The 17,282-nt window shown below is 42.5% G+C and overlaps 1 protein-coding gene across 2 annotated transcripts in view; it reads left to right on the forward strand.

Annotated features, from left to right (window-relative positions):
• dlc1 (DLC1 Rho GTPase activating protein) overlaps positions 1–17,282 on the forward strand; it is a 261,583-nt gene that overhangs the window by 16,114 nt on the left and 228,187 nt on the right. For both annotated transcript variants that reach the window (XM_061887484.1, XM_061887563.1), the window contains one exon: positions 14,724–14,858. In XM_061887484.1, coding sequence (XP_061743468.1) covers positions 14,724–14,858 — 135 coding nt within the window. The remainder of the gene's footprint in view (positions 1–14,723; positions 14,859–17,282) is intronic.

Genomic DNA, 17,282 nt, shown 5'->3' on the forward strand with positions numbered 1-17,282 from the left:
ACATGGACGTGTGACCCAGAGACACAACATGGACGTGTGACCCACAGGCACAACATGGACGTGTGACCCAGAGACACAACATGGACGTGTGACCCACAGGCACAACATGGACGTGTGACCCAGAGGCACAACATGGACGTGTGACCCAGAGGCACAACATGGACGTGTGACCCAGAGGCACAACATGGACGTGTGACCCACAGGCACAACATGGGCGTGTGACCCAGAGGCACAACATGGACGTGTGACCCAGAGGCACAACATGGACGTGTGACCCACAGGCACAACATGGACGTGTGACCCAGAGGCACAACATGGACGTGTGACCCAGAGGCACAACATGGACGTGTGACCCACAGGCACAACATGGACGTGTGACCCACAGGCACAACATGGACGTGTGACCCACAGGCACAACATGGACGTGTGACCCAGAGGCACAACATGGACGTGTGACCCAGAGGCACAACATGGACGTGTGACCCAGAGGCACAACATGGACGTGTGACCCAGAGGCACAACATGGACATGTGACCCAGAGGCACAACATGGACGTGTGACCCAGAGGCACAACATGGACATGTGACCCACAGGCACAACGTGGACGTGTGACCCAGAGACACAACATGGACGTGTGACCCACAGGCACAACATGGACGTGTGACCCACAGGCACAACATGGACGTGTGACCCAGAGGCACAACATGGACGTGTGACCCACCGGCACAACATGGACGTGTGACCCACAGGCACAACATGGACGTGTGACCCACAGGCACAACATGGACGTGTGACCCAGAGGCACAACATGGACGTGTGACCCAGAGGCACAACATGGACGTGTGACCCACAGGCACAACATGGACGTGTGACCCACAGGCACATGTTGTGCACATGTTGTGCCTGTGGGTCACACGTCCATGTTGTGCCTCTGGGTCACACGTCCATGTTGTGCCTCTGGGTCACACGTCCATGTTGTACCTCTGGGTCACACATGACATGTGACCCAGAGGCACAACATGGACGTGTGACCCAGAAGCACAACATTTTTGTCTTGCCCTAGTGGCTCCGTGGAGCTTTTTTAAAGAAGGATTGAAAATGTAAAAAGATGGAGGAAAAATACAAACAAACACAACAGTTTGTTTGCATTTAAAATCTTACACTGCTTCTTTGCCTCATTTTGTCCACCAAACGTTGTATGCTGTGCGTGAATGCATAAAGGTGCACTTTGTTGATGTTATGGACTTGTTGGCATGCTAGTCAGACATATGTGCTGTCACTGCAAGCTAATCTATGCTAACATGCTATTTAAGTTTGCTGCATGTACATAATTGCATCATTATCTCGTTGTAGCTATATTTGAGCTCATTTGATATCCTTTACTGTTGATCCTCTTTGCATATAATTTAGTTTTGCATGTCTCATGACACATTATAGTATGTTATATTGGCTCCAGCCACTTCAATTTGTCGTGGTCCGCCACTTCATTTCAACGCACGTCATTGTCTTGTGACGCTCCACATTATTTAATGTGGTTTGTCACAACATTTAATTGTGGCCCGACACATCAGCTATTGTGTTTCACCACTTCATTTTGATGTGCCCTGCCACTGCATTTTAAAGTGGCCTGCCACTGCATTTTATGTGGTTTGTCATAACATTTAATTGTGGCCCGACACATCAGCTGCTGTGTTCCACCACTTCATTTTGATGTGCCCTGTCACTGCATTTTAAAGTGACCTGCCAATGCATTTTATGTGGTTTGTCATAACATTTAATTGTGGCCCGACACATCAGCTGCTGTGTTCCACCACTTCATTTTGATGTGCCCTGTCACTGCATTTTAAAGTGACCTGCCAATGCATTTTATGTGGTTTGTCATAACATTTAATTGTGGCCCGACACATCAGCTGCTGTGTTCCACCACTTCATTTTGATGTGCCCTGCCACTGCATGTTAAAGTGGCCTGCCACTGCATTTTACATGGTTTGTCATAACATTTAATCGTGGCCCGACACATATGCTGCTGTGTTCCACCACTTAATTTGGATGTGCTCGGCCACGGCATTTTAAAGTGGCCTGCCACAGCATTTCATGTGGTTTGTCATAACATTTAATTGTGGCCTGACACATCAGCTATTGTGTTCCACCACGTCATTTTGATGTGCCTGGCCCCTGCATTTTAAAGTGGCCTGCTACATCATTTTATGTAGTTTGTCATAACATTTAATCGTGGCCCGACACATCAGCTATTGTCTTCCACCACTTCATTTTGATGTGCCCTGCCACTGCATTTTAAAGTGGCCTGCTACATCATTTTATGTAGTTTGTCATAACATTTAATCGTGGCCCGACACATCAGCTATTGTCTTCCACCACTTCATTTTGATGTGCCTGGCCACGGCATTTTAAGTGGCCTGCTACATCATTTTATGTGGTTTGTCATAACATTTAATTGTGGCCCGACACATCAGCTATTGTCTTCCACCACTTCATTTTGATGTGCCTGGCCACGGCATTTTAAGTGGCCTGCTACATCATTTTATGTAGTTTGTCATAACATTTAATTGTGGCCCGACACATCAGCTATTGTCTTCCACCACTTCATTTTGATGTGCCTGGCCACGGCATTTTAAGTGGCCTGCTACATCATTTTATGTGGTTTGTCATAACATTTAATTGTGGCCCGACACATCAGCTATTGTCTTCCACCACTTCATTTTGATGTGCCCTGCCACTGCATTTTAAAGTGGCCTGCTACATCATTTTATGTAGTTTGTCATAACATTTAATTGTGGCCCGACACATCAGCTATTGTCTTCCACCACTTCATTTTGATGTGCCCGGCCACAGCATTTTAAGGTGGCCTGCTACATCATTTTATGTGGTTTGTCATAACATTTAATTGTGGCCCGACACATCAGCTATTGTCTTCCACCACTTCATTTTGATGTGCCCTGCCACTGCATTTTAAAGTGGCCTGCTACATCATTTTATGTGGTTTGTCATAACATTTAATTGTGGCCCGACACATCAGCTATTGTCTTCCACCACTTCATTTTGATGTGCCTGGCCACAGCATTTTAAAGTGGCCTGCTACATCATTTTATGTGGTTTGTCATAACATTTAATTGTGGCCCGACACATCAGCTATTGTCTTCCACCACTTCATTTTGATGTGCCTGGCCACAGCATTTTAAAGTGACCTGCCTACATCATTTTATGTGGTTTGTCATAACATTTAATTGTGGCCCGACACATCAGCTGCTGTGTTCCACCACGTCATTTTGATGTGCCTGGCCACTGCATTTTAATGTGGCCTGCTACATCATTTTATGTGGTTTGTCATGACATTTAATTGTGGCCCGACACATCAGCTATTGTCTTCCACCACTTCATTTTGATGTGCCCTGCCACGGCATTTTAAAGTGGCCTGCTACATCATTTTATGTGGTTTGTCATAACATTTAATTGTGGCCCGACACATCAGCTATTGTCTTCCACCACTTCATTTTGATGTGCCTTGACAGTGCATTTTAAAGTGGCCTGCTACATCATTTTATGTGGTTTGTCATAACATTTAATTGTGGCCCGACACATCAGCTATTGTGTTCCACCACTTCATTTTGATGTGCCTGGCCACAGCATTTTAAAGTGGCCTGCTACATCATTTTATGTGGTTTGTCATAACATTTAACTGTGGCCCGACACATCAGCTATTGTCTTCCACCACTTCATTTTGATGTGCCCTGCCACTGCATTTTAAAGTGACCTGCCTACATAATTTTATGTGGTTTGTCATAACATTTAATTGTGGCCCGACACATCAGCTATTGTCTTCCACCACGTCATTTTGATGTGCCCTGCCACTGCATTTTAAAGTGGCCTGCTACATCATTTTATGTGGTTTGTCATAACATTTAATCGTGGCCCGACACATCAGCTATTGTCTTCCACCACTTCATTTTGATGTGCCCTGCCACTGCATTTTAAAGTGGCCTGCCACATCATTTTATGTGGTTTGTCATAACATTTAATTGTGGCCCGACACATCAGCTATTGTCTTCCACCACTTCATTTTGATGTGCCCTGCGACTGCATTTTAAAGTGACCTGCCTACATCATTTTATGTGGTTTGTCATAACATTTAATTGTGGCCCAACACATCAGCTATTGTGTTCCACCACATCATTTTGATGTGCCCTGCCACTGCATTTTAAAGTGACCTGCCACTGCATTTTATGTGGCTTGTCATAACATTTAATTGTGGCCTGACACATCAGCTGCTGTGTTCCACCACTTCATTTTGATGTGCCCTGCCACTGCATTTTAAAGTGGCCTGCCACATCATTTTACATGGTTTGTCATAACATTTAATTGTGGCCCGACACATCTGCTGCTGTGTTCCACCACTTCATTTTGACGTGCCCGGCCACGGCATTTTAAAGTGACCTGCCACTGCATTTTACGTGGTTTGTCATAACATTTAATTGTGGCCCGACACATCAGCTGCTGTGTTCCACCACTTCATTTTGATGTGCCTGGCCACGGCATTTTAAAGTGGCCTGCTACATCATTTTATGTGGTTTGTCATAACATTTAATTGTGGCCCGACACATCAGCTATTGTCTTCCACCACTTCATTTTGATGTGCCCTGCCACTGCATTTTAAAGTGACCTGCCTACATCATTTTATGTGGTTTGTCACAACATTTAATTGTGGCCCGACACATCAGCTATTGTCTTCCACCACTTCATTTTGATGTGCCCGGCCACTGCATTTTAAAGTGGCCTGCTACATCATTTTATGTAGTTTGTCATAACATTTAATTGTGGCCCGACACATCAGCTATTGTCTTCCACCACTTCATTTTGATGTGCCCTGCCACTGCATTTTAAAGTGACCTGCCTACATCATTTTATGTGGTTTGTCATAACATTTAATCGTGGCCCGACACATCAGCTATTGTCTTCCACCACTTCATTTTGATGTGCCCTGCCACTGCATTTTAAAGTGGCCTGCTACATCATTTTATGTGGTTTTTCATAACATTTAATTGTGGCCCGACACATCAGCTATTGTCTTCCACCACTTCATTTTGATGTGCCTGGCCCCTGCATTTTAAAGTGGCCTGCTACATCATTTTATGTAGTTTGTCATAACATTTAATAGTGGCCCGACACATCAGCTGCTGTGTTCCACCACTTCATTTTGATGTGCCCTGCCACTGCATTTTAAAGTGACCTGCCTACATCATTTTATGTGGTTTGTCATAACATTTAATCGTGGCCCGACACATCAGCTATTGTCTTCCACCACTTCATTTTGATGTGCCTGGCCACAGCATTTTAACGTGGCCTGCTACATCATTTTATGTGGTTTGTCATAACATTTAATTGTGGCCCGACACATCTGCTGCTGTGTTCCACCACTTAATTTGGATGTGCCCGGCCACGGCATTTTAAAGTGGCCTGCCACAGCATTTTATGTGGTTTGTCATAACATTTAATTGTGGCCTGACACATCAGCGTTTGTGTTCCACCACTTCATTTTGATGTGCCTGGCCACAGCATTTTAAAGTGGCCTGCTACATCATTTTATGTGGTTTGTCATAACATTTAATCGTGGCCCGACACATCAGCTATTGTCTTCCACCACTTCATTTTGATGTGCCCTGCCACGGCATTTTAAAGTGGCCTGCTACATCATTTTATGTAGTTTGTCATAACATTTAATCGTGGCCCGACACATCAGCTATTGTCTTCCACCACTTCATTTTGATGTGCCCTGCCACTGCATTTTAAAGTGGCCTGCTACATCATTTTATGTAGTTTGTCATAACATTTAATTGTGGCCCGACACATCAGCTATTGTCTTCCACCACTTCATTTTGATGTGCCTGGCCACTGCATTTTAAAGTGACCTGCCTACATCATTTTATGTGGTCTGTCATAACATTTAATTGTGGCCTGACACATCAGCTATTGTGTTCCACCACTTCATTTTGATGTGCCCTGCCACTGCATTTTAAAGTGGCCTGCTACATCATTTTATGTGGTTTGTCATAACATTTAATCGTGGCCCGACACATCAGCTATTGTCTTCCACCACTTCATTTTGATGTGCCCTGCCACTGCATTTTAAAGTGACCTGCCTACATCATTTTATGTGGTTTGTCATAACATTTAATTGTGGCCCGACACATCAGCTATTGTCTTCCACCACTTCATTTTGATGTGCCCTGCCACTGCATTTTAAAGTGACCTGCCTACATCATTTTATGTGGTTTGTCATAACATTTAATTGTGGCCCGACACATCAGCTGCTGTGTTCCACCACGTCATTTTGATGTGCCTGGCTACAGCATTTTAAAGTGGCCTGCTACATTATTTTATGTGGTTTGTCATAACATTTAATTGTGGCCCGACACATCAGCTATTGTCTTCCACCACTTCATTTTGATGTGCCCTGCCACTGCATTTTAAAGTGGCCTGCTACATAATTTTATGTAGTTTGTCATAACATATAATTGTGGCCCGACACATCAGCTATTGTCTTCCACCACTTCATTTTGATGTGCCCTGCCACTGCATTTTAAAGTGGCCTGCTACATCATTTTATGTAGTTTGTCATAACATTTAATTGTGGCCCGACACATCAGCTATTGTCTTCCACCACTTCATTTTGATGTGCCTGGCCACAGCATTTTAATGTGGCCTGCTACATCATTTTATGTGGTTTGTCATAACATTTAATTGTGGCCCGACACATCTGCTGCTGTGTTCCACCACTTCATTTTGATATGCCCTGCCACAGCTTTTTAAAATGGCCTGCTACATCATTTTATGTGGTTTGTCATAACATTTAATTGTGGCCCGACACATCAGCTATTGTCTTCCACCACTTCATTTTGATGTGCCCTGCCACTGCATTTTAAAGTGACCTGCCTACATCATTTTATGTGGTTTGTCAAAACATTTAATTGTGGCCCGACACATCAGTTATTGTCTTCCACCACTTCATTTATATGTGCCCTGCCACTGCATTTTAAAGTGGACTGCTACATCATTTTACGTGGTTTGCCATATGGCCCGACACATCAGCTATTGTCTTCCACCACTTCATTTTGATGTGCCCGGCCACTGCATTTTAAAGTGGCCTGCTACATCATTTTACGTGGTTTGTCATAACATTTAATTGTGGCCCGACACATCAGCTATTGTCTTCCACCACTTCATTTTGATGTGCGCTGCCACTGCATTTTAAAGTGGCCTGCTACATCATTTTATGTAGTTTGTCATAACATTTAATTGTGGCCCGACACATCAGCTATTGTCTTCCACCACTTCATTTTGATGTGCCTGGCCACAGCATTTTAAAGTGGCCTGCTACATCATTTTATGTGGTTTGTCATAACATTTAATTGTGGCCCGACACATCAGCTATTGTCTTCCATCACTTCATTTTGATGTGCCCTGCCACTGCATTTTAAAGTGACCTGCCTACATCATTTTATGTGGTTTGTCACAACATTTAATTGTGGCCCGACACATCAGCTATTGTCTTCCACCACTTCATTTTGATGTGCCCGGCCACTGCATTTTAAAGTGGCCTGCTACATCATTTTATGTAGTTTGTCATAACATTTAATTGTGGCCCGACACATCAGCTATTGTCTTCCATCACTTCATTTTGATGTGCCCTGCCACTGCATTTTAAAGTGACCTGCCTACATCATTTTATGTGGTTTGTCACAACATTTAATTGTGGCCCGACACATCAGCTATTGTCTTCCACCACTTCATTTTGATGTGCCCGGCCACTGCATTTTAAAGTGGCCTGCTACATCATTTTATGTAGTTTGTCATAACATTTAATTGTGGCCCGACACATCAGCTATTGTCTTCCACCACTTCATTTTGATGTGCCCTGCTACTGCATTTTAAAGTGACCTGCCTACATCATTTTATGTGGTTTGTCATAACATTTAATCGTGGCCCGACACATCAGCTATTGTCTTCCACCACTTCATTTTGATGTGCCCTGCCACTGCATTTTAATGTGGCCTGCTACATCATTTTATGTGGTTTTTCATAACATTTAATTGTGGCCCGACACATCAGCTATTGTCTTCCACCACTTCATTTTGATGTGCCTGGCCCCTGCATTTTAAAGTGGCCTGCTACATCATTTTATGTAGTTTGTCATAACATTTAATAGTGGCCCGACACATCAGCTGCTGTGTTCCACCACTTCATTTTGATGTGCCCTGCCACTGCATTTTAAACTGACCTGCTACATCATTTTATGTGGTCTGTCATAACATTTAATCGTGGCCTGACACATCAGCTGCTGTGTTCCACCACTTCATTTTGATGTGCCCTGCCACTGCATTTTAAAGTGGCCTGCTACATCATTTTATGTGGTTTGTCATAACATTTAATTGTGGCCTGACACATCAGCTATTGTCTTCCACCACATCATTTTGATGTGCCCTGCCACTGCATTTTAAAGTGGCCTGTCACATCATTTTATGTGGTTTGTCATAACATTTAATCGTGGCCTGACACATCAGCTGCTGTGTTCCACCACTTCATTTTGATGTGCCCGGCCACGGCATTTTAAAGTGGCCTGCTACATCATTTTATGTGGTTTGTCATAGTATTTAATTGTGGCCCGACACATCGGCTATTGTCTTCCACCACTTCATTTTGATGTGCCTGGCCCCTGCATTTTAAAGTGGCCTGCTACATCATTTTATGTAGTTTGTCATAACATTTAATAGTGGCCCGACACATCAGCTGCTGTGTTCCACCACTTCATTTTGATGTGCCCTGCCACTGCATTTTAAACTGACCTGCTACATCATTTTATGTGGTCTGTCATAACATTTAATCGTGGCCTGACACATCAGCTGCTGTGTTCCACCACTTCATTTTGATGTGCCCTGCCACTGCATTTTAAAGTGGCCTGCTACATCATTTTATGTGGTTTGTCATAACATTTAATTGTGGCCCGACACATCAGCTATTGTCTTCCACCACATCATTTTGATGTGCCCTGCCACTGCATTTTAAAGTGGCCTGTCACATCATTTTATGTGGTTTGTCATAACATTTAATTGTGGCCCGACACATCAGCTATTGTCTTCCACCACTTCATTTATATGTGCCCTGCCACCGCATTTTAAAGTGGCCTGTCACATCATTTTATGTGGTTTGTCATAACATTTAATTGTGGCCCGACACATCAGCTATTGTCTTCCACCACTTCATTTTGATGTGCCTGGCCACAGCATTTTAATGTGGCCTGCTACATCATTTTATGTGGTTTGTCATAACATTTAATCGTGGCCCGACACATCAGCTATTGTCTTCCACCACTTCATTTTGATGTGCCTGGCCACGGCATTTTAAAGTGGCCTGCTACATCATTTTATGTGGTTTGTCATAACATTTAATTGTGGCCCGACACATCAGCTATTGTCTTCCACCACCACTTCATTTTGATGTGCCTGGCCACGGCATTTTAAAGTGGCCTGCCACAGCATTTTATGTGGTTTGTCATAACATTTAATTGTGGCCTGACACATCAGCTATTGTGTTCCACCACTTCATTTTGATGTGCCCTGCCACTGCATTTTAAAGTGACCTGCCTACATAATTTTATGTGGTTTGTCATAACATTTAATCGTGGCCCGACACATCAGCTATTGTCTTCCACCACTTCATTTTGATGTGCCCTGCCACTGCATTTTAAAGTGACCTGCCTACATCATTTTATGTGGTTTGTCATAACATTTAATTGTGGCCCGACACATCAGCTATTGTCTTCCACCACTTCATTTTGATGTGCCTGGCCACAGCATTTTAATGTGGCCTGCTACAACATTTTATGTGGTTTGTCATAACATTTAATTGTGGCCCGACACATCAGCTATTGTCTTCCACCACTTCATTTTGATGTGCCCTGCCACTGCATTTTAAATTGACCTGCCTACATCATTTTATGTGGTTTGTCATAACATTTAATTGTGGCCCGACACATCAGCTATTGTCTTCCACCACTTCATTTTGATGTGCCTGGCCACAGCATTTTAAAGTGGCCTGCTACATCATTTTATGTGGTTTGTCATAACATTTAATTGTGGCCCGACACATCAGCTATTGTCTTCCACCACTTCATTTATATGTGCCCTGCCACTGCATTTTAAAGTGGCCTGTCACATCATTTTATGTGGTTTGTCATAACATTTAATTCTGGCCCGACACATCAGCTGCTGTGTTCCACCACTTCATTTTGATATGCCCTGCCACAGCTTTTTAAAATGGCCTGCCACATTATTTAATGTGGTTGGCCATCTCAATTTATCTTGACTCATCACATCTTTTATTTAACGTGCCCCTCCACATTATTTGAAGGTGGCTTGCAACATAATTTTATGTGGTGCGCCATTTTTTTTATTTCAGCCCACCACTTCTTTTTATTGTGGCCCATTACTGAATTTAGTCGTGTCTATCCCATAATTTTATTGTGGCCTGCCATATTTTTGGTACTAGGCCTGTCTCATAATTTGAACGTGGTCTGCCACATCTTTTTAACCTGGCTTGCCAAATAATTTTTAGGTGGCCCACTACTTTATTTATTTGGCCTGCAAAAGTTTGTAAATATAAACGCACTTTCTGACTTATTGTATTTGTAGTTTCAATGATGTTCTAAACCAACACCACCTGTCACCAGCTCTCATATCAAGTGTGTGTGTGTGTGTGTGTGTGTGTGTGTGTGTGTGTGTGTGTGTGTGTGTGTGTGTGTGTGTGTGTGTGTGTGTGTGTGTGTGTGTGTGTGTGTGTCTCCCATGAGCTCATTAATAGTTGTATTGCAGTGATGCTGTTGGCCCTCTGGAGCTGGCCTTTGTGACCAAGTGTGTTTGTTGGGCTCTTCTCACACAGTTGGTGCCAAGCAGAGAAGGAAGGGCCCTCAGAGGTCAGTGAGAGGAAGGGCCCTCGGAGGGCAGTGAGAGGAAGGGCCCTCGGAGGGCAGTGAGAGGAAGGAACAATCAGAAGGAAGTGAAAGCTTGTGTGACTTGTTGTCATGTTGGTGAAGATTAGAGTTTGTGCAAGAGTCCTACTGAAGTTTGGCCAGCAGAGGGCAGCAGGACACAAGTGATGAGTTTTGACATGAAACTAAAGTGAATGAATGAACTTGATTCCTGGTGAATGTTGTCTGTCTATCTGTGTTGGCCCTGCGATGAGGTGGCGACTTGTCCAGGGTGTACCCCGCCTTCCGCCCGATTGTAGCTGAGATAGGCGCCAGCGCCCCCCGCGACCCCGAAAGGGAATAAGCAGTAGAAAATGGATGGATGGATGGATTCCTTGTCAAATTGTTGACTTCTTCTGAGGTCATGCTGCTGACGAGTAAGTCTTTATTTATGTAGCAGTACTTGACATCTCCACGTGGGGGATTTTCTCATATATTCAAAGTCTTACAAAATGACGCCAACTTTTCATTTGTGCTCAGCTTATCATTGGAACTTGCTGGGTTTGTTTTTTTTAAATATATTTGGAACTTGTACACTTGCTGTATTGTTCACGTGTGCATTGACTCCCAGACAGAAGCACAAGCATGCAGGGTTGTCAAACCTGAGGGGCCCCATCACAGTCATGGCGGCCCTTGAAGGGATGCTAGTAATAATAATAATAATAATTAAAGCTGCAAGCAGCGATGGCATGACCGCTTTGGCTGCTTAGGCTGCTGCCCCCGCAACCCAAGCCTGGATAAGCATTAGCTAGCCGGCAGCCATCTTAACAAATGTTTCATACGAGGGCGAAACACAACTATTGTTAATATTATTCAAATATTGTGTCACTGGCGCAATTATGCCATTTATAAGATTTATAGGAAAAAAAAAACGTCTAGTTCTCTGTGTGAGCGCACGGCGGCCATCTTAGAAATGTTTTTCAGCGCAGCGGTTCTTTGAAGGCTAATATAATCAAAATCCTTGTCTTTACCGTAGCATCAAAAGTGTGGAAACACCACAACAGTCAGGCACCATATGGAAGTACACAAAATAAAGAATGTCGGACGCTTGTTTTTACGACATGCAGGCAAAGGACAACTTTAAAACATAGCAGCTTAGCTACACCACCTGGCAGCCATCTTGGTTTCGACCATCACAGCCCCTCTCCCACCAATGTTGGTGCGTGCGCAACAGCAGCAGACGGTACAGAAAAAAAATAAATAAATAAATAAATAAATGGGTTGTACTTGTATAGCGCTTTTCTACCTTCAAGGAACTCAAAGTGCTTTGACACTACTTCCACATTTACACACACATTCACACACTGATGGAGGGAGCTGCCATGCAAGGCGCTAACCAGCACCCATCAGGAGCAAGGGTGAAGTGAAAACAAAACAAAAACGTCTCCCTCACTGTGTCTGCGCACGGCAGCCATCTTTGAAATGGTTTTCAGCGCAGCGGTTCTTTGATTAAAACTATTTCATCAACTTTTAATCAGAAGGGTTCAATCCCTCATCTTTTACTTATTTCAAGCCGAGACGACAAACGGCCTCAGAGGAGATAATGTTTGAAAAAAAGCGACATTTTTTTTTGCCAACTTTTGTATTGCAAACTTCCTGTTGATTTTAGCTGGGAGGTAAGAGTGTATGAAATATAGGTCTAACTGAGACCTACCTAGTGGTTTTTGTTTCATGTTTGTACGACGTTCCTACTGGAAGTTACAGACAGTTTTGTCTGTGTTTTCTTCCTAGGGGGCGCTAGAGTGCAATTTTGACTTTTTTTTGCCAGTCCTGATGTGTGTGTCAAATTTGGTGAGTTTTGAAGCCTGTTAAGGAGATCAAATTACAGCTGAAAGAGGCGGCGGTATACTAAAGAATAATAATAAAACCTTGGAAATTAAATAGGGTCCTCTGTCCCAAATAATAATATAACATTTGTGTTGAACTATTGTGTATTCTTCATACCCTGTAAAAAATACACATGTAGCTTTTACAGCAAAAAGTGATGACTCAGTCACCAGAAAGTTACTGTAAAATACACTTTATTACAGCATTTTTTTACAGTAAATGTAAAAACAGTGTCACTGTATTTTATGGCAAAAAAACCCTTGTTGCAGTTTAATATTTCCAGTGTTTTTCACCACTTCTTACTGGAAATGGAAAAACAGCAACACTATTTTGTTTTAATTATATTTTATTTAATCATGAAAAAAACATGGCAGCGTTGTTTTCTTCACAATCCAACATCAAAACAACAAGTGTGGATTTTACAGTAAAACTGGCAGCTCAGTCGATTTTTACCACAAAACACTGCTAGTTTTTTCCATTTACAGTAAATATTATTACTGCCCCTCCCCCACCAATGTTGGTGCGTGCGCAACAGCAGCAGACGGTACAGAAAAAAATAAAAAAAATAAATGGGTTGTACTTGTATAGCGCTTTTCTACCTTCAAGGAACTCAAAGTGCTTTGACACTACTTCCACATTTACACACACATTCACACACTGATGGAGGGAGCTGCCATGCAAGGCGCTAACCAGCACCAATCAGGAGCAAGGGTGAAGTGAAAACAAAACAAAAACGTCTCCCTCACTGTGTCTGCGCACGGCAGCCATCTTTGAAATGGTTTTCAGCGCAGCGGTTCTTTGATTAAAACTATTTCATCAACTTTTAATCAGAAGGGTTCAATCTCTCATCTTTTACTTATTTCAAGCCGAGACGACAAACGGCCTCAGAGGAGATAATGTTTGAAAAAAAGCGACTTTTTTTTGTGCCAACTTTTGTATTGCAAACTTCCTGTTGATTTTAGCTGGGAGGTAAGAGTGTATGAAATATAGGTCTAACTGAGACCTACCTAGTGGTTTTTGTTTCATGTTTCTACGATGTTCCTACTGGAAGTTACAGACAGTTTTGTCTGTGTTTTCTTCCTAGGGGGCGCTAGAGGGCAATTTTGACTTTTTTTTTGCCAGTCCTGATGTGTGTGTCAAATTTGGTGAGTTTTGAAGCCTGTTAAGGAGGTCGAATTACAGCTGAAAGAGGCGGCGGTATAATAAAGAATAATAATAAAACCTTGGTAATTAAATAAGGTCCTCTGTCCCAAATAATAATATAACATTTGTGTTGAACTATTGTGTATTCTTCATACCCTGTAAAAAATACATCTTTAGCTTTTACAGCAAAAAGTGATGACTCAGTCACCAGAAAGTTACTGTAAAATACACTTTATTACAGCATTTTTTTTACAGTAAATGTAAAAACAGTGTCACTGTATTTAATGGCAAAAAAAACCCTTGTTGCAGTTTAATATTTCCAGTGTTTTTCACCACTTCTTACTGGAAATGGAAAAACAGCAACACTATTTTATTTTAATTATATTTTATTTAATCATGAAAAAAAACATGGCAGCGTTGTTTTCTTCACAATCCAACATCAAAACAACAAGTGTGGATTTTACAGTAAAACTGGCAGCTCAGTCGATTTTTACCACAAAACACTGCTAGTTTTTTCCATTTACAGTAAATATTATTATACCATTTTTTTACATTTCACAATTTGATGGACAACTTTCTTTGAAATCAATAAGTCAAACATATATTTGCAGTATTTTGTTTTCATTTGGACAAAAACAAATAGCTCGGAAAGTATAGTAATACAATATTTGTTGCAAAATTAGATATTATTAAACAAGGTGACTTCTTTTCCCAGCGTGACCTCGCTCACCTGGACTCCATGGTGCTGCTCATGATGAAACTGGACCAGCTGGACCAGGAGATTGACCACGCCCTCAGCCTCAACTCCTCTGTCCACATAAGCTCCGCCCACCGTCCGCCGCCACAACCGGTACGACGCTGCTTTCTCCTCTGCCCACCCACCGCTTCCATGACTTACCTGTGGGAGATTCTTTACATGACTTACCTGTGTGAGAGTGTGTTTACATGACTTACCTGTGTGAGAGTGTGTTTACATGACTTACCTGTGTGAGAGTGTGTTTACATGACTTACCTGTGCGAGTGTGTTTACATGACTTACCTGTGAGAGTGTGTTTACATGACTTACCTGTGTGAGAGTGTGTTTACATGACTTACCTGTGTGAGAGTGTTTACATGACTTACCTGTGTGAGAGTGTGTTTACATGACTTACCTGTGTGAGAGTGTGTTTACATGACTTACCTGTGTGAGAGTGTTTACATGACTTACCTGTGCGAGAGAGTGTGTTTACATGACTTACCTGTGTGAGAGTGTTTACATGACTTACCTGTGCTAGAGAGTGTGTTTACATGACTTACCTGTGTGAGAGTGTTTACATGACTTACCTGTGTGAGAGTGTGTTTACATGACTTACCTGTGCAAGAGTGTGTTTACATGACTTACCTGTGCAAGAGTGTGTTTACATGACTTACCTGTGTGAGTGTGTTTACATGACTTACCTGTGCAAGAGTGTGTTTACATGACTTACCTGTGTGAGAGTGTTTACATGACTTACCTGTGCTAGAGAGTGTGTTTACATGACTTACCTGTGTGAGAGTGTGTTTACATGACTTACCTGTGTGAGTGTGTTTACATGACTTACCTGTGTGAGAGTGTTTACATGACTTACCTGTGCTAGAGAGTGTGTTTACATGACTTACCTGTGTGAGAGTGTTTTTACATGACTTACCTGTGCGAGAGAGTGTGTTTACATGACTTACCTGTGTGAGAGTGTTTACATGACTTACCTGTGCTAGAGAGTGTGTTTACATGACTTACCTGTGTGAGAGTGTTTACATGACTTACCTGTGTGAGAGTGTGTTTACATGACTTACCTGTGCAAGAGTGTGTTTACATGACTTACCTGTGCAAGAGTGTGTTTACATGACTTACCTGTGTGAGTGTGTTTACATGACTTACCTGTGCAAGAGTGTGTTTACATGACTTACCTGTGTGAGAGTGTTTACATGACTTACCTGTGCTAGAGAGTGTGTTTACATGACTTACCTGTGTGAGAGTGTGTTTACATGACTTACCTGTGTGAGTGTGTTTACATGACTTACCTGTGTGAGAGTGTTTACATGACTTACCTGTGCTAGAGAGTGTGTTTACATGACTTACCTGTGTGAGAGTGTGTTTACATGACTTACCTGTGTGAGTGTGTTTACATGACTTACCTGTGCAAGAGTGTGTTTACATGACTTACCTGTGCAAGAGTGTGTTTACATGACTTACCTGTGCAAGAGTGTGTTTACATGACTTACCTGTGTGAGAGTGTGTTTACATGACTTACCTGTGTGAGAGTGTGTTTACATGACTTACCTGTGCTAGCGAGTGTTTACATGACTTACCTGTGCGAGAGTGTGTTTACATGACTTACCTGTGTGAGAGTGTGTTTACATGACTTACCTGTGTGAGAGTGTTTTTACATGACTTACCTGTGCTAGCGAGTGTTTACATGACTTACCTGTGCGAGAGTGTGTTTACATGACTTACCTGTGTGAGAGTGTGTTTACATGACTTACCTGTGTGAGAGTGTGTTTACATGACTTACCTGTGCAAGAGTGTGTTTACATGACTTACCTGTGTGAGAGTGTTTACATGACTTACCTGTGCTAGAGAGTGTGTTTACATGACTTACCTGTGTGAGAGTGTGTTTACATGACTTACCTGTGTGAGTGTGTTTACATGACTTACCTGTGCAAGAGTGTGTTTACATGACTTACCTGTGCAAGAGTGTGTTTACATGACTTACCTGTGCAAGAGTGTGTTTACATGACTTACCTGTGTGAGAGTGTGTTTACATGACTTACCTGTGTGAGAGTGTGTTTACATGACTTACCTGTGTGAGAGTGTGTTTACATGACTTACCTGTGTGAGAGTGTTTACATGACTTACCTGTGTGAGAGTGTTTACATGACTTACCTGTGAGAGAGTGTGTTTACATGACTTACCTGTGTGAGAGTGTTTACATGACTTACCTGTGCGAGAGTGTGTTTACATGACTTACCTGTGCTAGAGAGTGTGTTTACATGACTTACCTGTGTGAGACTGTTTACATGACTTACCTGTGTGAGAGTGTTTACATGACTTACCTGTGCGAGAGTGTTTTTACATGACTTACCTGTGTGAGAGTGTTTTTACATGACTTACCTGTGTGAGAGTGTGTTTACATGACTTACCTGTGCGAGAGTGTGTTTACATGACTTACCTGTGTGAGAGTGTTTACATGACTTACCTGTGCGAGAGTGTGTTTACATGACTTACCTGTGTGAGAGTGTTTACATGACTTACCTG

The sequence above is a fragment of the Nerophis ophidion genome, linkage group LG01 (assembly GCF_033978795.1).
Source record: "Nerophis ophidion isolate RoL-2023_Sa linkage group LG01, RoL_Noph_v1.0, whole genome shotgun sequence".
Classification (NCBI taxonomy): Eukaryota; Metazoa; Chordata; class Actinopteri; order Syngnathiformes; family Syngnathidae; genus Nerophis; species Nerophis ophidion.